Source organism: Calonectris borealis, chromosome 3, assembly GCF_964195595.1.
Source record: "Calonectris borealis chromosome 3, bCalBor7.hap1.2, whole genome shotgun sequence".
NCBI lineage: Eukaryota > Metazoa > Chordata > Aves > Procellariiformes > Procellariidae > Calonectris > Calonectris borealis.
In genome coordinates, this window is record NC_134314.1 from 92,360,350 (window position 1) to 92,383,522 (window position 23,173).

At 39.6% G+C, this 23,173-nt stretch overlaps 1 protein-coding gene and 1 long non-coding RNA gene across 14 annotated transcripts; one reads left to right on the top strand and one right to left on the bottom strand.

Moving 5' to 3' along the window:
• Nucleotides 1-5,442: 5,442 nt before the first annotated feature.
• Nucleotides 5,443-6,564, bottom strand: LOC142080747 (uncharacterized). Its single transcript, XR_012673111.1, has 2 exons — nt 6,092-6,564; nt 5,443-6,014 (listed from the first exon to the last, which is right to left on the bottom strand). It is a non-coding gene; the product is annotated as an uncharacterized LOC142080747 (long non-coding RNA).
• Nucleotides 6,565-6,608: 44 nt separating this feature from the next.
• YIPF4 (Yip1 domain family member 4) lies at nt 6,609-22,892 on the top strand. Of its 13 annotated transcripts, XR_012673108.1 has the most exons (9): nt 6,647-6,854; nt 9,368-9,454; nt 10,442-10,595; nt 13,443-13,614; nt 15,795-15,872; nt 17,711-17,824; nt 18,263-18,364; nt 19,680-19,791; nt 20,247-22,892. XR_012673108.1 is itself a non-coding variant. In XM_075146683.1 (8 exons), the coding sequence occupies exons 1-8, from the start codon at nt 6,770-6,772 to the stop codon at nt 20,382-20,384; spliced, it is 930 nt and encodes a 309-aa protein (XP_075002784.1). In that variant the 5' UTR covers nt 6,647-6,769; the 3' UTR covers nt 20,385-22,892. The 13 variants fall into 13 exon arrangements, 10 of the variants coding, with proteins under 10 accessions (XP_075002791.1, XP_075002784.1, XP_075002787.1 ...); XR_012673109.1 differs by lacking the exon at nt 18,263-18,364; XM_075146683.1 differs by lacking the exon at nt 19,680-19,791.
• The last annotated feature ends 281 nt before the right edge of the window (nt 22,893-23,173 follow it).

Here is a 23,173-nt window from a genome sequence, read left to right on the forward strand (position 1 = left end):
CAAAATGAAGTTAAAACATCTCTGAACTTTCTTCTTTACAAATATTCAAGAAGTAAGGTAGTGGGAAGAAAGAAAGCAGTTTATCCACATCAGCATGCTCTTAAATTAAAAAGACTCAGGAAGCAGTAAAGTGTCGCAGTGCTTGTCAAAAACTGACTCCATATTATCTGTAGGTTCCTTCTCTGCAAGCTTCCTCCTTGTACAATTACTTAATATCTTGTTTGCTTAAAGAGTATGTTGTGCAATACCTTTCTGTTGCCAGAAACATACAGAACTGTTTCTTGATGTAAAGCAAGTTCCAGTTCATAACTATTTTAAATTTTATGATACAGCAGTTATTAAAAACCTAGCCTTCAGTCCAGGGTTAATGGTCAAGTTAGTAAATATTTCTACTACCAGTAGAAATGAGTGTATCTACGATGCATTTACTTCATTCACTCTTTAATGGTTTCATTGAAAGATAGTAACTTTAATTCGTGAGTGAGGTGTTCACTGCGGGACTCTGTGATATCTAGACTAAACCATGGAGTCTTGCTGTTCCAAGAAGCCAGGGCTCAGGGGCTTTCCTCACTAATTAGAGCAGCACTGACTCTAGATGTAGCAAGGCAGGGCCAAAGAGAGGGTCTAACAACCCTAGATGCAAATGCAAAAGACATTTCAAAGTGGATGATTTATACTATCAGCATAAAGATTAGCCTAATCTGATATTACTCTTAGACATTAGGAATAAAACTCCCCAGCAACTCTGCCTACTTCCCCTGTCACAGCAGTCGGCTCCAGACTTCCCCCAAGAAATCAGAAGATGACTCTAAACATCGATGATTCTGACTTTCTTTTCACACAGTAAATATTACAAAATGTTCCAGTAAATTCACATGGTTCTTATACTTCTAAAATTAAAATTAAACAGGAGACCTTCCTAAGACAACCATTTGCAGATAGATTGTATTTGTGGCTGTCCGACAAGGCATTTGTATGCAGCACAGCTTTCTACAGCCTTTTTAAATACTTCCTTTCCCTTTTTCCTTTCCCTGACTACTATGCAGTAAGCCAGAGCGCAAGCAAATTGTCCTGGTAGTAGGAGTGAAGCCAGCACTTGCAAACAGTTAAGATAGATACATGGAAGGGTGGTTATGTGCAAAGAGCTTCAGCAGACCAACTGGAGAAATTTATTATTGCTCACATTTTCACACGTAGTCTGGGCCTTAATCAATGAAGGTCATTTTTAAAGTGCACAGAAAGGGAAAATGCATAAAATGCTGAGAAATCTAGTAGCAGCATCTGGGAGAAACAAGTTACTCGACTGGGTTTGAACACTTTTTTTCAGAATCCCACCCTGAACTGAAACCCTGGCCCAGGTCTGATCTGGCAAAAGCAGTGCTAGAGTGCCCTCCGCTGGCACCGTCCAGGCAGGGGCCAACGGGTTGCTCACTTGCAGAGTCTGAAGGGGAAGGGAAGGGGCTGAAAGGAGGGGGAGGACAGCCAAAATCTTAATATTTGAGCAAATGCTGAGAAAAATCCAGAGTGCCTGGATCAAGTGTGTTTCTCCATCCCTCACTGCTCTTGTATGACAGGGCATCGGGAGGAGCAACTGTTGAAAATCTACTCACTGTTCTTATTTTAGGAAAGCATGGGCAGACCTTCAGTGTCTCCTCTATGTGAAACTCCATTTGGATCTCAGCTGGTCAAAAAGTCCCTAGGAAAAGAAATACTTAGAACAAGTTTCTTTCTATTATCAAAATCATGTTTAAAAGGAAGATAGTGAATGATAATTAATGTCTTTATAAATAGTCTATTGAAAGCAGAGAAATAGAATGACTTGCCGTGTTCATGCAGAGATCATAGTCAGAATCATAGAGAATGAGAAAATATGGAAAATATTTCCAAATAGCCAACAAGATCTCTTCTCTGCTAGGCATGCTCAGCAGTGTCACAAAATTGTCTTCTGTTTCACATCAACTTACATGTATTTTAGTTGCACTTAGAAATCATACAGCACATGCATAGCATTGGGTCCAGTGCACAAAGCCATGAAATGAGGAGAGAAAGAGCTAGTCACCCAGCCTAGCATGCAATCTCATTTGTCACTGCGCCTGTTTGGCACACTAATAAAATGTGCATTTGTGACTCGTCTTATTGCATAATATTCTGTCATTAATTATCATTGTCCCAAGTTTCCTCCTCAAAGCTGATCCAGTGTGAGACTTCATCTCTTTCTCTTTTGTCTCCTTCCACCCTTTCACAGCCCTGAGAGCTATCCTCACGTTTATCAAGAGGCACACTACTTTTGTTCCACACACCCCCAAGTCTTGTTCTAGCAGTGTATGTTACTGGTCTTGTTAGGAGACAGGTACTGAACTCCTTAAAGGTTTTGAGACCCTACTTCAATGAAGAAGAATTACAATGAAGCAAGTGAAAGGTTTGCCTTAAGTGCAAGCAATTCCTTGGCATGGCATTCTTTGTTGATATCCCTATATGTAGTTAAATAAAAAGAAAAAAAATAGAATTAAAAACAAGAAAACAAACAAACAAACAAAAAAACAAAGAAAGGAGCCTAAAGGAGCCTAGGTTCTACAAAGGGATCAGGACAGGCTGGGTCGATGGGCTGAGGCCAACTGTATGAGGTTTAACAAGGACAAGTGCTGGGTCCTGCACTTCGGCCACAACAACCCCAGGCAACGCTACAGGCTTGGGGAAGAGTGGCTGGAAAGCTGCCCGGAGGAAAAGGACCTGGGGGTGCTGATTGACAGCCGGCTGAACATGAGCCGGCAGTGTGCCCAGGTGGCCAAGAAGGCCAACGGCATCCTGGCCTGTATCAGAAATAGTGTGGCCAGCAGGAGCAGGGAGGTGATCGGGCCCCTGTACTCGGCACTGGTGAGGCCGCACCTCGAATCCTGTGTTCAGTTTTGGGCCCCTCACTACAAGAAGGACATGGAGGTGCTGGAGCGTGTCCAGAGGAGGGCAACGAAGCTGGTGAAGGGCCTGGAGCACAAGCCTTATGAGGAGCGGCTGATGGAACTGGGACTGTTTAGCCTGGAGAAGAGAAGGCTGAGGGGAGACCTCATCGCGCTCTACAACTACCTGGAAGGAGGTTGTAGCGAGGTGGGTGTTGGTCTCTTCTGCCAAGTAACAAGCGATAGGACGAGAGGAAATGGCCTCAAGTTGTGCCAGGGGAGGTTTAGACTGGACATTAGGAGAAATTTCTTCACCGAAAGGGTTGTCAAATAGGCTGCCCAGGGAAGTGGTTGAGTCACCATCCCTGGAGATATTTAAAAGACGTGCTGATATGGCGCTTAGAGACGTGGTTTAGTGGTGGACTTAGTAGTGTTGTGTTAATGGTTGGATTCAATGATCTTAGAGGTCTTTTCCAACCTAAGTGATTCTGTGATTCTATGATTCCATGATTCTAAATTTGTCCAATAACAGATGTGTCTGGCATCCTACGGAGGGCACAGCTTCCAGAAGCATACAAGACATCCCAGCAACAACAGGAAACAGCACAATCATAACAGTGTAGGTAAATATAATCATAGAATCATAGAATCATAAAATATTTCGAGTTGGAAGGGACCCATACGGATGATCGAGTCCAACTCCCTCCTCCTCGCAGGACTACCTACAAATAAACCATATGACTAAGAGCATCATCGAAAAGCTCCTTGAACTCTGTCAGGCTGGCTGTAACAGAGTAAAGAGGAAGAGACATCAGAAATTGAAGGAAGCCTGTTGCAAAGGTCTTGTAACAAGCAAGTTCCACATAATAGTTAAGAAAATGAGTTACTCTTACCAGATGTCTTGATTGCCCAACTTTTTAAAGGAGAAATCAAATTACACAAATATCTGTAGGGCTGTTTTGTACTATCAAGCCAGTTTTCAATTAAAAAATAGGTTACAAATAATTAATTATAGGTGATTTTTTTCTGCTGCTGCAAGTAAACTGATAATCACTGTAAAATGTCCACAGAGAACCTGAACCCATTGATATAAATGCAAACTTCAGTTATCTTTGGATATGGCAAAGTAGGAACTTTCCAGTCATGCTCTCTCCATAAAAATCAGATTGGCTTTTACTTGTTCAAAGTTATTTGAGATGGAACTCGCAGTGATTTCCTTTAATGGGATATACATGAGAAAGGAGGTTCCTTGTCCAAATCAAACCACTGCTCTAACGCAACTTCTCGTCCCATAACTTTTTCAATTTAAAATACATCCATATTTATACTCCATGGTATTTAATGAGTTCTATGTATGAAGTAGAATTAAATATATGTAGCATGAATACCAATATGCTCTTTGGTTTCCCTGAGATGTCAGGAAAAAAAAAGCGTCCTCTGAGAATAAATGCGTTGGTATTCAGCAGGGAGCAGAGGAAAGGAGCCAATGGCTAAGCCTAAGCAGGGTTATCTGGGAGCTTTTCTGTTAAATCTAGTAGTCGTTGAACACATAAAAAGTGAGATCCTGGTTCCTGATTCTTCAAGAATAGACCACAACCAGAGCCATCAAGCTTGTCCTCTAATTGTAACAGGGACTGGCAAGAGCATCTCAATCCTATTATTTTACTTCTTTAGTACTACATAGGACTCTTTGCAGGTCAGTCAAAAACATGCTTCACAGCACTATCATCGACCAGATCATGAACAGACCATTTGGTGATGCTTTGCAGGTTATCGGACTTGACATGAGGAAGTATTTATTTGGAGAGAGGGTGGTCAAACACTGGAACAGGCTTCCTGGAGAGGTGGTTGATGCCCCAACCATGCCAGTGTTTAAGAGGCATTTGGACAATGCCCTTAATAACATGCTTTAACTTTTGGTCAGCCCTGAAGTGGTCAGGCAGTTGGACTAGATGATCATTGTAGGTCCCTTCCAACTGAAAATAGTCTAGTCTAGTCTAGTCTATCATCACAGATGCTGCCAGCAAGGCTTGGTAAAGAGGCTATCTTCGATGTAGCAGCTTAAACTGTGGGACAAGTTTTTGGATATGCTATTCCATTTTAATTATGAACTAAAAAGGCAGCCATTCTGGAGTGTACGCAACGTGCTGCATTCTACGTCTGATTTGTGACTATGCCAGATTTCCTCCTAGACAAGGGAGTTGCAGGACAGCAGTCCAGAAACCTCAGAACTGCAGGGGACTACCAAGGACACCATTAATATTCAAGGACCTGGGACCTGGCATAGCTTGAAAAATACCATGAAAACGGCATATAGATACTGAGAGGGTACAAAGCCGAAAGAATGAGGAGAGAAAAAATGTAGGGTAACAGAACAGATTTAGGATTGTACATGGAAAACAATTAGGCAAAGGGTTGCAGCTGACCATGATGATACTGAGAGGTGGAGCTATGTACAGTATCACTGGATAGTAAAAACGGAGGCATATCCTTCTGAACAGTCAAAAGGAAGGATGCATTTTTTCATATCCATCATGGAAGGAAAATATTTGGGATTATGCTTTTATTTCAACAAAGAAAAAAAAATAAAACATCCAGAGTTATTTTTAAAAGGCTGAGTATTTGCCAGCAAATCTTTTGATACTGAAGGTTCAAAATACTCTTTTGGCAGTATGCAGGAAGCAGATTACATGGGTCAAGCAGCATACAGGAACACATGAAGAAATGTGTTGAAGCAGATTTACAATTAACCATGGTAACAGGCAGATGGTAGGTGGAGGCAGGCAAAGGGCATTGGCCATGTGGATGAACAACTTGTAAAAGAAAACGAGAAAAACTGTTGCAGGTGGCACTGCAGGGGTAAAGCTGCCATCCCAGGGTGCTGCAGACGCCGAATTTCTGCCGTCAGCCTTCAGACCAGTTCTGGGAGGTCAGACTGGACTAAAACATCTGGCCTCATGTCTTGAACACTGCCCATCACGATGACAGCGGCTCTTACAGGGAAGAAGCCAGCAGGGTCAGAGCTGCCCCATCATCCTCCAGAGCCTCTAGTGCAAGGGGGCCGTTTCTCATCGCTTGTAGGGTCTTGCCAGCCAGCCGGCCTTCCGTGAGAAGAATTTGCTGGAAGAATGCTTTTTTTCGGGGGGAAGCTTTGGAAGTAATGCATTTCCCGGGGGAGGGGGGGAGGGAGGCGCTACCTTTTGCTGTGGCGTTGAAGTACCGTACCGACCCGGTACACTGGTCACCCACAAGTCTCGGAACGTACCTAGCAGAAGGCCCTAGCGAGGGGGCACGTTCGGGAGCCGGCAGGGACTGATCCCTGGGTTGCAGCTCCAACCCCCGGCCCACCATCGCCGCCAAGGGGCCCCCGCGCGGGCGGACGGATGCTAAGGGCACCGGGGCCACACTCGCCGCCGGCGGGCCGCCCTGCTGCGCGGGGGGAGGAGGGCAGGCACCGCCTCGGGGAGAGGGGTTACTAGCCGCGGGGAGGAAGCCGCCGAATCGGCCGCAGCTTGTATTGGCCGGAGGATGACGCAAGTGCCGGGTAGTTGCGCCGACCCTCAACGGGCGGAGAGCGACGTCACCACAGCACCCAATCAGGAGGAGCTTTATATCGGAGTCGAAGTGACCTCACTCCCCGAGACAGAGCCGGGGAGCCAGTCAGCATTGGCCCTGCGGCGGCCAATCACGGCGCGTCTTGCAAGCAGCCAATCGGAGGGGCGGTGGCGCTTGTTGTTGCCCTGTGAGGCGGCTGCGCTGTGGGCGTCGGGTGGCGGCCGCCGCCGCAGGAGGGATCCGGGGAGGCCCCAGGCCCTGGTGCCCGCTCGCCCCTCGCTGCCCCCACCGGCCCCGCAGCCCCCGCGGAGGGCGGGGAGATGCAGCCCCCGGGCCCTCAGCAGCCGCCGCTCTATGCGCCCAGCAACGGGGACTTCACCTTTGTCTCCTCGGCAGACGCCGAAGGTGAGCGCGGGGCCGCGGTTGGGGCCGCTCTCGCTTTCCCGAGAGAAGGGCTCAGCCAGGCCCCGGGGAGCGGGCGGCTCCTGCGCCGCTGAGGCAAGAGGTGCCTTCCTTGCCCTCCTCCCCCCGCCCCGAGGGTGGTGGCGTGGCTGGAGGCGGAGCGGGGAGGCTGAGGTGGCCGCTGCCCTGGCGCCGCGGCTCCGGGACTCCGCTGCAGCAGGGTGCCGGGAGCGGCGCTTAACGCGGATGCGAGCAGCTGCTTTATCCGCGTGGCGGAAGCACCAGAGCGGCAGAGCCGGCCGTGGTGCTCCGTTTCTCAGGCTCTCAGAAGGTCGGAATCGAGGTTGTGCCCGGCGTCCTGACATAGGCGTGACAAGCGCTGTCGCAGACCGCGCCTCTTTCCCACGTTGCTGGAAGCGCAGTTTGGTGTCTATTGAAGATTGTACCGTATGTTCACATTCGCTGTGGTGCTGTGCCGAAGTGTCGGTGCCGTGTCTCATTTCGGCACAGTAATGAGGGGGGAAAAGAAGCCCTGCATGTAGTTTAAGGGGGTGAAGTGTGGCCTGCTGCCTAACTGCTGCACAAATAACTGTGGTGTACCAGCATGCCATAAAGATCTGCCTTAAGACTGCAAACATACAACAGTCAACATTGTGCTAACTTATTTTGATGGAGAATGACCTTTTGGGCTCTACCCATTTAAACAACAAGCTCTATTTTATGTATGTGTTTAATTACTGTTGTAATTGTGGATAGGGGTAGGGAATCATGTAAATCCTGGGCCCCACCCTGGCAAAGAATTACTGAAGTGGAAAGACTACTGTAGAATGCCTGTTCTTTGGTGAACTTCCCAGTCCTTCTGACAAGGAACACTAATCAACAAGTACAGTCTCGGCTTTGTTTTTTTGTTGGTTTGTTTGGTTTGTTTTTCTTCTCCACCTTAGCCTGAAAAAGGATCCACGTACTTCTGAATGGAAACTCTGGATTACTGCTTAAAGTGTTTGTTGAGCAATGCTGAACCCAATCCGATACAGCCACCTTTCTGGTAGGATGTGTTGAATTGGACTCAGCTCTGTGTTCTTTATGAACACAAGCAAGGCGTGGTCTCATGCCTGTTGAAGTGTAGTCCTGTCTGCAAAGTGCTGCATAGACCTACCCTAACAAACAAAAAATAAACAACATTAAACAGCTTGATATTTCTAAATTAAAATACTACACGTTGCACTCTAGTTTCTAGTTGCTTCCCAAATTGTGATCCATACTAAAATAAAAGTATAAGCTGTTTTATTTTCCCATCTTATTTCCATGAGAGGTAGGAGCTGTTTGTGGGAAAGAATCCTGAAGAGGTGCTCTCACTTAAGAGGACAGATATGGTATAAAAAACAGGCTGTTTTGGGGCTTTTTTGCCTCTTATACTGCTTTTTCAAAATTGTGAGTAAAGATTGTCTTGAAAGCTGGTTTTCCACAATGCCTGGTTGAAATAAGGTGCGTGAGATACCTCAGTTTTGCTTCCATGGTGTTCTGCCTGAGACAGTAGCAGTGAAGGCACCCTACCTCTCACTAGCGAGCATCAGAACCATCAATTCTTGGCAGATTCTTCAGCACTCGGTTGGCCTGCTGTTAACCATCTCATTCAAAGCAGTTGGTAGAAGAGTGGGTGGTGGATTTTTTTTTCTTTGGTTTCTGCAGCTGTATGTCCCACCTGACACGTCTTGCAAAATAGGCTTAAGATTGTGTTAATAGGTTTCGTGATTAAGAAATGTGGTGGTAGGTATTCACGAATCATTGACTGCTAAAAGGAGTCTTGGTAAATAAGACTTGTGTAGCAGTTTCCCTGCCTCAGGGTGGATTGTCAGCTGTCACTGTGAAAGGAAAAATAAATGGCTGGTTAGACTGTTATATATGCTTGTTTTGACAGCCACATCTGTGCACAAAGAGTAGCAAGAACCTCTCGTGCAAAGCAGTGTTATATTGTAGGATAAACAAATGTTTTAAAATGACAAAACGGTCCCAGTGACAATAGTAAACTTCTGAGGCTTTCTCCACCTTGATGCCCAGGCATTAAGAATACATTTTTCTTTTTTCCTCCCTCTGTAAAGAGCAGAAGAAGGCTTCTCTGGTGAGAACCGTGTATGTGTGCCGATACAGCAGCAAAGAGAAATGCCTTCTTTAAGTTACAGTCATCTTTACAAGGATCCTGTGCAGATGGTGTTCCAAGAATCAAAGCAACGGATCATTAACTTTCATGATTATGAAACGGTTGAAAAACATTTATGGAGAAGCTTAAATTTAAGCTTGAGTGGCCTAGCAAGCTGACTTGGGAAGGAGAACTCTGTTAAATTAATTGCGATACTGAATGATCAGTGAACACTTCGGACATGCTGGCTGAAGACTCTGTGAGATTCTGTCACAGTGCAAATTTTGTTTCTATAAAACTACGTTGCATTTTGATAGAAGATGTTGCAAATGTGATCTACAAATATGGCCTGACTTGCCTCTGTGTGTATGTGTTTCAGAAATACTTGCTATTGCTAGGCGTTTTGGGAAATTTGTGCCTAGGAAACTTTTTTTGTGTGAAGAACACACAACAATGGAAAGGCAAAGTAAGAATTTTTTTTTTTTTTGGTGAAGCAAAAAGCTGTTGGATGACAAGAGAGTTTTTGTCTCTCAATGTATTTGTGGTAAGATTTGTGCAAAAAATTTACATGTTTCTGTTTGGATTTTTCCTTTTGAGCAAATAATGGAAATCTATCATTTCCTAAAGGAATAATTATTCCCCTCTTCTATATCTTTTCTTTCTTCAAGTTGCTTCATATATTTTCAGTTACTATTTTGTATTTTTCATCTGTATATAAGTGAATACAATGAGAGAAAAATTAACATTTATTGGTGACTGTGACACAGCCAGAACATACATAAATTGCTCTTTGTTTTGTTTAGTACTGTGGCAGAGCAAGGTCATAGTGTATTGAAGAGAACTCCTTCTATCTCTTTTTATTGGCTGGAGCCTAAGGATCTCTGATAGTATTCTTTTTCTAATACTTTCACCTGTATTAAAGGCAGGCTACAAATGAAAACATCTACAAATGTTTGCCTTTCATGAAAAATTGGACATAAAAGCAGAGCATGGTTTTGCCTGAAACAAAGCCACTTTGCAGGAATGGGCTCCAAAAGAGGTATAGTATAGTCAGCAAAAAAAAAATGGTAAATGACCCACAACTTACAGTATAATGAGACTTTCATTAGTTAACTCCTTTTATGCCTTTAAATGCTTAATGATAAAACACAAATTGAAGCCTTTCTGTTACACCATAACACTGTGTCATCAAAACAAGAGGTCCATCTAGAAGCTAAAACTTGGTAATTTGAGACGTAAACCAACGTTGTTACTATTGCATTAAAACCGGAAGTACCCTTTCAAATTATGTATCTCTTAAATTATAATTTTATTCTATAACTTTGAATATTTCGTGGTGATGACCAGCACAAGTAGCTTTATATGTCTGTTGTTTATCTTCCAATACTTTTGAAATCAAATGGCTTTTGGCAAGGCATAAAAAGGTATATCTTTCTCTCCCTTTTTCTCTAAGATCTTAGTGGCTCCATAACAACTCCGGATGTTAAGCTAAATCTTGGAGGAGAATTCATCAAAGAATCTACTGCAACTACATTCCTAAGACAGAGAGGGTATGGCTGGCTTCTGGAAGTAGAAGATGATGACCCAGAAGATAACAAGCCACTCCTGTATGTCATAATTATTTTTGGGTATCTACCTTTATTAGCTGTGTAGGAAGAACAAACAACTTGTTGCCTCTCAAATTGTCCCACAGCTTTTTGCTGTGACTAGAATTCTGTTTGACAAATTACTTGACCAATGAGTGTTTTTTGGTGCAGGAATGAAAACATTATGTTTTATTTTTAGTGTAAAAGAGAGGCTTGTTATTCACTATGGGGGAGGAAGGAAGGAGGAAGTAAAATCCAATTTTATTAATCTCTATAAGTATAAAGCCTTTATGGCTTTTCTGCTCTTATCTGTTGATCTTGTAATGGTTTAAAAAATTAGATTGTATTCTTTCTATCTTTTGCGCTGATGTTGCGAATTTCTTAATGCTGTCAAAGAATCAGAGGCTAAGACAATCCTGTGGAAAGATTCATGTTAAGTAAATCTAAGTAAATTCTGTCAGTTACTCTGAAGTAAATGCATTGTAAATCATGCTTATTACAGTAGGGATGCTAGAAACAACGTAGCACAACCTTTATAATCTTTGATGCTATCTTATATTATAAAGCTAGATTAAAAGGGTGTTAGTGTTGAAAGACAAAAATGTCCTTAAAACTGAAAATCTCTGCATCCCTTGTTCTGTTCACAGAAAAGTGGTTGGCTGAAGAAAGTTTGTATCTTAAGGTTACTACACTGTGAGTCAGGCAGCCTGGGTCTTAGTCCTTGTCCTGCACCTAAGCAGCTTCATTCTCAGTGTCTCAGTGTTTTCCTGTGTGATTTAAAGATAATGATGCTTTTAAAAAATGGAGTGAGCAGTAGCGTACTCTGGAGAACTCAGATGAGAGTGTTGGGAAAGGACAGATTCTGGAGAGCCTAATAATGAAACTGCTACATGAAAAGTACTTTAATTTAAAGTGTGCAGAAGTAGCTCCTCGTGTGAATATGTCTGTTCTATAAACCTCTAATTTTTAATTAAGAAACAGAATGGCGTACTGAGGTAACAACATAGGAATTCCCTCTTTTGTGTAACTTTTTATACCACAAAACTCAAGTTTGTGATTCAAAGACAGCCAGGTGTTCTAAGCTGCTGATTGCTGGAAGTGAGAAGAACATGCCGGGGAAATGATCAGTTTGTGGCAAGCAGGATGAGTATAATCATCCTAACAGAGAAGACCTTAATCTGACTTCGGTGTAGCAGTTTTTGTGCAGTTCTGATTATTCCCAGAACATATGCTGTAATGAAGCCTTGTGATCTGAATCCTCTTAAGGATTTGAAGAATAGCAGCCAGCTAAGGGAAGTTCACCAATGCGGCGCTACTATGCAAGCGTTTTGTTCAATAAGAGTGAGATTTTTTTTTTTCTTTCTCATTGGGCAGCCTTACTCCAGACACTTGTTTCCTGTTACAGCTACCATCACTTCTTCGGTGAGGTAGCTGTCAGCTTCATGCGAAAGGCAGTTTATTCACATGAGAAACTGTCAGAAGCCCTAGGTGATGACAAAGAATTATTTCCAGTCTGGAAATATTTGTGTTACACAATCTTCAGAGTAAAATATAGGAATGCTACATCCTGTTTAGAAACATAGAGGAAAATAGATGCTTCTAGTCTACTCCTTAGCTTCAGGGATGTGTTAAAGAACAATTTTTGTTATTTAGTCACAGGCTAGTAATACCAATTCTGAAATACCTTCAGTAATAGCAATCCTGAAATTGCTTTGAGAGATTCAATGAGCAGTATTTAATTTTTTTTTTTAAAGAGAAATTGTGGTGCATCATGTCTTTGCGCTTATTTCTTGCTTCAGCTTTTCTGAGGAAAAAGCCATAAATCAAAGCCTTGCACAAACTTTCATAAACAGATTTAGGATATGCTTCTGCGTTTTCCTCCACTGTGCTCTTAAATGTAGAGCAGAGGGATATCTGCCGGGAAGTCTCTTGCAACGCTTCAGAGCTCCTCAGTCATGACTGCATAAGGAAAACACTAGCGTACAGTTTTGTCTTAAGGTTCCACGCATAAACTTCAAGAAGTGGAATTGCCCATTACTTGGAAAGTCTGCTTCCTTCCCTTTGTGCTAGGACAATCAGGACAAGATGTACCGGTTAAGAGCCTCCTATACAGAAGAATCTTCTGGCCAATTTGTAGCTGCTTGCAGATAGTTTGTAGCAGGGAGTGGAGAAGGCAATTAGAGAAGAGCAAGACCTGTTGATAGAATTTATTGCTAGTTTAATTGGCTTTTATTTATTTTTACCCATATTGGAAACAAGCCAGTAATTAAACAATTGGCGTAAACTGGTCTGCTGAAAACTACTGTTGTTGAAGCAAGTTAAACCCCATTTTATTATAAAAAATTGTTTTTACCTGATGTATTTTGAATAGTTTAGGAATAGTGAATGTAAAGGTATTCTTTCTTGTAGAATTTGAAATAAAATTTTTCCATAATGAGTGTGCTCATGGCAAACTGCTCAGCATAGGAATACATAGACATCCGACTTTTGTGTATGCATGTCTTTGACTTTTAAGTAGTTAAAGTGGTATGAATGTGTCATGTGTTTCTGCATGTCAGAAAATACATCTACTGTCTTAATGTAGGCTGTTAAGGTATATTGTGTATGTTTTCTATTCTCAGCCATGTAATTGATTTTTGAACAATTAAATACATCTCATTGTGTCACACCAGTTACTGAATGCGGGATGAAGGTATGGTGTTGCCTTGTTGTGGACGAACTGTTCCTTTGCTAGTCATGGCTTCAGAAAGCCTTATGAGTGACAGGAGACTTGCTCTATAAACCTACGGTTTGCCCCTGAACTTACTTTTTTATTCTCTATTTCATTACTGTGGTGTATAGTAATGCTGTCTTGCTTTACCATTTCAGGGAAGAACTTGACATTGATCTGAAGGATATTTACTACAAAATTCGATGTGTGTTGATGCCGATGCCATCTCTTGGGTTTAATAGGCAGGTAGTGAGAGACAATCCAGACTTTTGGGGTCCTCTGGCAGTTGTCCTCTTCTTCTCAATGATTTCATTATATGGACAATTTAAGGTAGGTATAAGCCTTTTACCTAAAAAGAAATCTAAACTAAATCTGGGGACGTGATTGCTAAACAATTTGCATTCTTAAGTAGGTAGAAAGTGTTTCCCTTGCATACTAATGTGGGGCATTTCAAATGCTGTTTCTCAAGTTAATATATAGAAAGATGGCAGTAAGAAAAGTATGGATATAAGTTAATCATGATGAAATGTCAGGTTTGTTTTTATACAGTAAAACAAAGGAAAGATGTGGTTTCTGGAGGAAACAGATTGATACTAATGGGTTTATAGTCATATTAGTGAATCTTTCCATTTTAATTGTGATCTTTTGTTAACGTACTTTTTATTACTAAAAAATGTTACTGAAGAACATTTGTTTGGATGCCATGAATTTTAATTTCCTGACAAATAAAGCTACTTGTTTAATTCATACTATATCACCACTTCATTAGGGCCATTTGCTATTTTGTCCTCCCTGAGCAATTATAATCATATAACTTTCCTCTGATCAATAGACTTTTTCCATAATTCCTTTTGAACTCTAGGGTGAGTAGCTATTCAGAGGCATTGTTCAGATTTAATTGGCCTCCATAAACACTGTTAGCTTTTTTCTTTACGTTCAGATTGAAATAGAGAAGTGGTATCATTTATAGTCACAATTTGAATGTGAGCCTAGGTGATCCTGCTTCGGAAATCTTTATGACTATATGTGTAGTTACAGTTGTTTTAAATACTACGTAGTATAGCAGCAAGCCATATGTAAAGTAACAGAATGTGCTTATGCAAGGATTTTTGTGAATGGTGAGATAAAATCATTCCCTTTGCGACCTCTGGCTTCCATATGGTGTACCAAATGCTGACTAAGAACTCACTCTCAGTATCTTCTTTCTATGAAACTTGAAGTGAGTAGACTAAACCACTGTATTATTCAAGTGGACCACTTAGCTGTCTCCTAGGCAAAGCAAAGTTCCTTGATCCCATGATAGATAAACTACCTTCTGCAGTTTGTGTACCTACTCTACACGAAACGTAGGTCTAACGTTTCTTAGGAACGGTGGATTTACCATGCAGATGTAAGAGTGTGAGGAGGGAAAGCTCATAGCTAGCAACAGGATGACTGACAGCAGCTAGACTAGATGAACTGAATGGTGGGCTGTAAGCTGGAGAGAGATGAGCATTCCTGCTCTAAGACTTTAATCTGGTCCTCTTCTTTTGGACAATGGAAGAAAGGAGGAAGTAAAAGGAGGCCATGCACTGTTTTCACAAATAGCATAAAGCCATTATAGTTATCTTAACTTTTTGAAGTGGTGCTGTCATCTTTATCTGTTTTTAAATTTAAAGAAAAATCATCCCCTATTTGATTCTTCTGTGAATCTGGAACTTCTAATTAAGCAAAAAAATTGAATTGAGTACTAACTTCATTTTTAAGTGCAGCTGTTGTACATTTGGAAATACAGAGACTGGACTGATATTGTTGTTTCCCTCTAAAAAGGTGTTTCGAAAGGGAGAGCTTCACTTCTAATCCTCCCAGTGCCTCAACTCCAAGAATAGCTAAGTTACTTTGAAGGTTCTGTTAAGCCAGAGAATGATTTTAAGATTTCTTCTTCAGTTTAAGTACAGACCAGTGAAAGAAGCAGGAAAAAATAATTACAGACTTTGTCCCAGGAGTCTGGGACTGTTTCTTAAGTCATAATCATCATCGAGTTCTACTGAGAGTTAAAGTCCTATGTTGTCTTCTGAGCGTTTTCAGTTTGAGTAAAGAATAAAGTGGTGTCTTTATGGATGAAAGAAGCAGAATTGCAACTCCTTGTATTGGTTGGGCTGACTTTTAAAAACTATCTGAGCCCACTTTTTGTAATGGGTGGGATGTGAAGACATTTAGCTAGGGTGGTCTTAGCTTTAGTTTTGACTAAACCCTTCCTACTCTGATACAATATTACAATATTTACAAGACATATTGCGTGTGCATTCCATGTTCACCAAACTTACCATTGATGTGATTCTGTAAATGTAACCTCTGAATTTTATTCTCAAATTGCATTGTGATGCTAAGTAAAACTATTCTTGCTGCAGTTCAGATTTCAGTTTTGCATAATAAAATCCTTGACTGCAGTGAAAGTGATTAATAGAAATTAGTTTTCCTTTCTCAAATGAAAATGATTAATATAAATGAATTGTTATTTATCTCTTAAGGTTGTTTCTTGGATTATAACTATTTGGATATTTGGATCCTTGACAATTTTTTTACTGGCCAGGGTTCTTGGAGGAGAAGTAAGTACCTGTATGCGAAAAGTATGTAGAGGGAGGTAATGTAACGTCCCTTGGCTACATTTTTCAGCAGTAGTTGGGTTTTCTTGGTGCTTGGCTTTGGACCTTGTAGCCAACTAAGAATGGATGCAGTTGGTAAGGGTAACATCTGCATTTCAAGTTCTTGGCCTCCAAAATAAAATCTAAAATACAGACATAGTCAGCTAATCTTTCTGTGTGATGGATGTGATAAACAATCTGGAAATTTGTACTATGAATTCTAACAGGTGCCTGTGATTCAGAACTGAAGTCCATTCTTGAGGGACAAGTGCTTTCAATTTTTCAGTCACTGAGCTAAATGGGACCCTTTCTTCTCCTTTGCGCTGCTCTTGCACTGCTCTTTATTTAAAATTTTTTTTTTTTTTAAATGGGGCCAGCAGCGTTTTTATAATGTCCTTGTGGGTAGAGCACCTATCAATGTTTGTTTTCATCCTGATGCAGTTCAAACCCATTAAAGGATAAAAGTCAGCACATGTTCTTCAACTGCAAAGCCAACTGAAATTCTGGCCTGCATCCCTCCCTCCAGCTGCTTGCACCAGCAGGGTTGGAATAGCTGTTTACAAATTGAGTCACTAAGTGATTCAGGTGTAAACAACAAAAAATGACTTACAGCAAGGCCCACAGACAGCTACAGTGGAACATTCAGGAGGGTAGAAACTTCTTAAAATGGCTCTGCAGCATAAAGTGCATTGAACTGTGTCATGAAGAACTAAATATTCAGTGATACTTGATTTTTATATTTTTACTATGCATCTTGCATTAATGATGAACTAGTGTTGCAGACTTCCTACAATACTTACATTTACTTTAATTTTTTTTAGATTTTCCATTTAATCAGAATTGCTAGAGTCTTCTTGTGTGAACACTGTTTTGAAAGAAAAAGCTTTTATAAATGTGATTGCATGGGTTTTCTGCATACCAGCATAATTCAGATGCCCTTAAATCAATCTGTTTTGTGGCTCAAAATGTGAAATTATCAGAATGTATAAACTGGGGAGAAAGCATAGGTCTGCACGGGTCACTGTGAAGCATCAATGGCCACAAGAGATTGTTTGCAAGAGGTCACTTGTCTCGCCACTGTTTTTCCTGTTAAATCCAAGAAGCCTAGCTGGGCCCAGGGACATTTCAAACCGTAGTAGGGGAAAATCGGACATTTTAATCCCCATGAAGCTAAAAACAGTTATGGAAATACTTTGAACAAATCTGTTTAAGATAGTTATAATAAATTTAAACTGGAAATCAGAAGCTTTCTGTGCCTTAGAGGGATCAGGTTCTAGGTTTTCCACTGATGACAAAAGTGTTAATATACTTTATGAATTTATTATGTGTAATGGATATGAGTATGTTAATGCAGAAAATCATATTTTTGCTGCTTGTGACAGCTAGGACTACAGCTGGTGACTGAGAGGTCTGTTGTAGTTCTGTTCTCCTCAGTATCATTTGTACTGTGGCAGATGAGAACCACTTAAGGCAGAACATGAAAATATGACAGGGTGGGTGGAATTACATATTTTAACCTGTGTAAATACTTCCCTTGGAAGTGATAAAATTGTCACTTACAGTGTCTTAAAAAAAAAAAAAGAAAAGACAACATATTTCTAAGAGAACTGAACGATTAATTACAAAATTGTATAGGGTAGCATACAAAAACAATTTTCATACTAGCAAGCTTCCTTTTGCTGAAATTTCATGAACACCCAACACATTATTATCGCTATTCATAGTTATAACAAGACCAAATTGTATTTGGTGACAAAGATTGAGTACTAAAAAGCTTGTTTTTATGTGCTTGAAAATTTCAGGTTGCTTATGGCCAAGTTCTTGGTGTGATAGGATATTCCCTACTTCCCCTCATTGTCATAGCACCTGTACTTTTGGTGGTTGGATCATTTGAAGTTGTTTCTACGCTAATAAAAGTAAGTTCAGTATCATCTGTTGAGAATTGTTTACAGTTACTTTTAAGTCACTTTCCTAACATTTCAAGTATTAATCTGTTTAGGACAACATAACGATGTGTCAAAATATTCAGAACTACAATGTGAGCTCTGTCATCCTTTTGGTTAGCATAGTGGACATGACTGCTAAGCGAATTCTGTTTTAAATGTTTCTTTTGGGTACTTGGGGATATATAGTGCTGTTGCTGTAACACCACCTGTTGTTATCAGTTTAGCTTCTGTTCATATTATTTAAGTATATTAAGTATATTTAGCTTCTGTTTAAGTATTCTGTTCTGTGCTATAATAGTTGCATTAAGGTAAATAATAGGATTATCATTTTGAGAAGAGGATGCGTAATTAAACCTCAAAATGAAGAATCTGAAAATAAGCTGTTCTATCCCTTCCCCCATCATCCAGTTTATTTTTAGTTACTGCAGCATGAATATGACATTAGTCATTGTTCTGAGACCTTCCCATAGTGGTAGCACTAGAAAGCTCTCTACACTGTTTGCAGAGAAGGTAAGTGTTGTTCTGATTTTACAGATGTGGAATGTAAGGCACAAAGCAAGAATAACTTGCCTGATACCACCTGCTGTTGGACACCTTTTATGAAACTAGCAACGTTCCCTGATAGATCCCAGAACTACCTAACATTCTTGAACACTTCCAGTACTACTTAAAACCCTTTTAGGTAGCCTTTGAAGTTATAGCTGAACTTTTGGAAAGGTTGACTGAGAAAATTCTGTTACTAGCTAAGCTATACGCTTTTTGAGTTCTTGTTCTGTTGATTTGATAGATTTCTGTCCTTTTAGCTTGCTGGTAAACAGTATAATGGAAGTACAACTAAAGTGTATGATAAATAACAAAATTGCTGTGTTTGTGATTTGATAACTTGCAATTACTATTAAGTGATACAGTCAGAAAGCAAATCATTAACTTGCCAGTTAACTAATATATAACTTGAAAATAAATGTATGTTAATGAAACCTCTGTTACTTGATTACTACTAACAGCCTTATATTAACTTCAGGGCTGATCTGTGCAAGGTTCTTACCTTTGCATCATTAGTGTGAAGATGCAGGACAAGCCCCATGTGGCCAAAACTACTTATGCTGTGACAAGTACTACTACTTATGGCTTGAGAGCTCTGTGCTTGGGGAAATATTTCACAGCCCTAAAGTTGGGGAACTTATAGTGAAATAGTGAAACTGCAGTCAGTTCTTTTCCAGTTGCAATCAGCAAAGTAAACTACTCAAGTAATGCACCTCGATTTTTTTAATTGCTGCAATTTTCCTAATATATCTTAGGGAATTCAGTCATGATCTTGATTGTCCTTCTTGTCCATCTCTGCAGTCCCGTGTTAGGCAGCAAAACCAGAAATATGCAATCACATGCAATTTTTTTGTTGTGTTTTTTTTTCTTTTTTTTACAATGACAATTGAACAGGCCACATAATGCCTCAAGGGGCTTCAGCTCCTCTGGCAGAACTGTGGAAAAAGGTCTTTGCTGGGGTCCTATGATGTCTGCCCACTTTAGTCTTGTGTTTTGCAGAAGATTACAATGTTTTTGCATGCCACTCAGTTTTAAGTATTTTTCTTTTTTTATTAATATTCAAGGTACTGCTAGAGGATAATAATGTCTGATTACTTTTTGCTAGTTTGAGTTTTGAGTCAAGTTCACTGACCTCAAGATATTTTTTTTAAAAGTATGCATGCTAACTTCATACAAAATTGTGGATATTCATGGGTAAGGTTACTTTCTATGAGTCTTTTAAACTGGTTCTTTCTTAACTGAGTAAGCAATACTGCTTTTGATACAGACTGTATTTTGGCAGGCTTCTCACTGCACCTGAAAGGAATAGGAATGTGAGGTTCAGTTACCTTGAGGTGGGGGCACCATAATTAAAGAAAAGCTTATGAGCCAGGCAAATCCTGAAATAAAAAATGGTAATTTAACCCTCTGGTATATATTTAGGAGGAAGAGTCAAGTGTAGTAACCCTTTTGCTTAAAGAAAGGGAGGGGTTAATAGTTGGGGACAGTCAAAGTAAAAAGAAAAGTTATTAATCCAGTGATGTTTCAAATTATCGGTGTATGTAAGCTTAGGGCTTGCTTTATGGTATTTATATGTTTTACACTAGAGAAAACTTACTATAGATCCTTAGCTGCTCACTTCAGTAAAAATGTCTCAAACGAAAATAACATGCCTATTTTCTAAATATTTCTCTAAACTTAAATGAAAATGCGTAGTATATTCTTTTTGTGTGTGTGTGTGTAGTTCTTGCCCCTCAAAAATTCTTTTTGGAGGGGGCTTCTTTTTAATTTGAGAGAAGAACTGATTTTTATCTTGGTGTTTGGGATTTTTTGTGTGGTGTCAGCTAAGACTGTTTATCTTCTTTTTCAGTTGTTTGGAGTCTTTTGGGCTGCATACAGTGCTGCATCATTACTAGTTGGAGAAGAATTCAAGACCAAGAAACCCCTTCTAATTTATCCAATCTTTTTATTATACATTTACTTTCTGTCCTTGTACACTGGGGTGTGATCTAGTGCAAGATGTGGCCAGAAACTGTATTTTATTCACTTGCAGACTGATAATGCATAAGATTAAGGAGGCTGGAGATGTACAAGTGACTGTTTTGTATCCAGTTGTCAGGATGTTTTAAGATCGAAGAGCGTATTTGTGTATATTATTTAATGAAGCAATTGTAGCTATATAGATTTGTATCAAAGTTCTAGGTTTGTTGAAGACTCTTCAGATTTTAATGAACAAAAAAAACCCTTGTGTTTTATAAGAAAGTGTAGCAAAAACACAACTCAATACCTGTGCCAAAAGCACTAGGACCAGATTACTATATTCAAGGAGAAAAATGAGAAGTTAACTGTAACAATCTCAAAGTGCAATTTTTCTTTTGAGCTGAAACACAGCTGGCTGTTTTGGCACAGCAAATTCTGTAGATAATATATATTTATGAAATAGTCCTGATTGTTCACAGAATAGTCTGTATATTCAAGACATGAAGATACTACTTTTAATTTAGTGCCTCAATTATTTTGATTTGGCTATTGAGTTTTTATAAATTCCAATTTGTTTTCGAAACATGTATATACTGTGTATTTTGTATCTATGGCTTGTGTGTAGCGTAAATACTCTTTGGTTAAGGATGTATATTGGGTTTTTAAAAACTGAAGATAAAAGTATTTGAAGTCTTCATTTACTATCTCTGACCAAAGGAGCAAGATACTGCGTGACATAATTAATTAAAATGCATATTTAGAGAATCAAATTATTTTACTTAAAAGTATAAATTTACAGAGAAACGGGTGAACACCTTTCTCAACTGTAGTGCTGGCTTAATGTTGGAGAAAAAAGATGATCAAATTTGTGTGATCTTTAAACAATGTTATTTTATGATGACAAAATAAAAATAATGCTTCCCTAACTATGTTTTACAACATCTTGCTCTGTCTTGCTTTTAATAGCATGGTATTTAACACGCATCCATTTGGTTTTTTCCCCAGTACTATTAATCCCTTGTAAAGAGAAATAAAAAAGATATGTAAAGCCAGATTCTCCCTCCACTAAATAAGGCAGAATTACAACCTTAGTAACAATTACAGTCTTGCTAATTTTGACTATCCAAGGATTATGTAATAACATGATGATATGTTAAATATTTCCTGTGTACTGTGTTGATTGCTTATGTAATGCTCCTTATGGTAATATTTCTTCACAAGGGAAGTCCACTGAAGTTCACTTTGCATGGTACTAACGTAGGCATTTGCAATCTTCAGTATTTAGTATTGGCAAATGGATCTTAAGTTTCTTAATTTTTTTTTGTTTGGTAACAGGAAAAAAGCATTCCCCATGTCTTTTTTTTTTTTTTTTAATGCTGCAAACAAAAATCAACCATGACAAGGAAATAGCAAGGGCTGTCTTTGATCCCTGATGGACATATTTCCTTATCAGAACTGTAGTTTTTCAGCTTTTTAGACTGTGTAACTTGCCATTTTAGTAATTTATTTTTACCGCTCATTACTGATGCAAAATATATTTTTAAATTCCAATTCTACCACAAACCTTTAGCTTCAGTCTGCTTTTCTGGCTAATTCTACCACAAATCTTTAGCTTCAGTCTGCTTTTCTGGCTGATGTTTGTATTGGTTTTAAACAGAACTACTTAAAGTTGATGCTGGACATAAATTGTAATGTAATACTCTAGTTTGTAATACATCAAAGGAGAAAAACTGGTAGAGTGATCGACTTTTCACTTCATTGAGTTCTGCAGAAGTTCTGCTGGAATTACTGCAGTCGTACTAAACCAATTACACCAGCAGCTTAGTACTTATCTGCAAGTGTTTTGTGAGCATTCATACCACATTCTGAAAAAAAATATGCAATTACAGTGTAAAAAAAAAAAAAAGCATGTTAGCTTTGGAATCTTGCATGATAATCTGGTCTTATCTCTTTTTCATGACTTCTATTTCTTTTTTAACAGGAATATCCAACTAGTATTAGAAGACTCAATCCAGACCCTGTGAATACATGTTTAACTAACATCACCAGAAACACTTAGGTTACTAGGCTGTCAGAGAGCTTTAAGCTTAGTTCTTCTTGCATAGCTGTTGTCCGTAGATGTCCATTGCACAGACATCCATAATAGCTCCTGTGCATCTGAAATGACTATTCAAAGGATGCAAGAATGTTTATTTAATTTCCAAATATCTTAATTTTCTCTATACTAATGTTCTGTGAAATTTATAGTTGCAATTTTAACTGTTCCTTTCCACAGACTTGGCACATGTGTAATATGCAATGTAGATATGCACTTAACATAGTACATATTTTGTACACAATTGCAGATTTGCACCTTTTAGTATCTCTAGGGTCACCTTTTGCATATGCTGTGCAAGAAAAATGTATGAACAGCTCTCAAATGGTTCTGATAGTTTGTAATAACTTTGCATTCAACAAACTCGTATTTTTAGATGAGGTATGTGTGTAAATACAAGATGTATTTTATAAAAATTTTGAATTAAACTTGTTTACAGAATGTATGAAGCTCATTTATATTTACTGAATTAAGACACATCTATATTCCTATGCCTGTCATCAATCTCAAGCTTTGAGGCTATAAATAAGTTTTTGTGATAGTGTATATATACTACTTCTATCTGTCAAAACTAGAAATTAGAGCACATCCATCTAGCAAAAAGTTCCAAGATGCAACACCTCATTTCAAGGCGGAGACATGGGTATCGTACCTTAATAATGAGACATGCTCTTTGGGACATGCAATCTTCTGTATAGAGCAGCTAGACACATACACGTGTA

What these genes read in the sequence shown, in the direction of transcription:
- YIPF4 (XM_075146683.1), top strand. Translation starts at nt 6,770, where the DNA reads ATGCAGCCCCCGGGCCCTCAGCAGCCGCCGCTCTATGCGCCCAGCAAC. An exon ending in CATTATATGGACAATTTAAG is followed by an intron (nt 13,615 to 15,794) that starts GTAGGTATAAGC and finishes TTATCTCTTAAG; the next exon opens with GTTGTTTCTTGGATTATAAC. An exon ending in TTGTTTCTACGCTAATAAAA is followed by an intron (nt 17,825 to 18,262) that starts GTAAGTTCAGTA and finishes CCCATCATCCAG; the next exon opens with TTTATTTTTAGTTACTGCAG.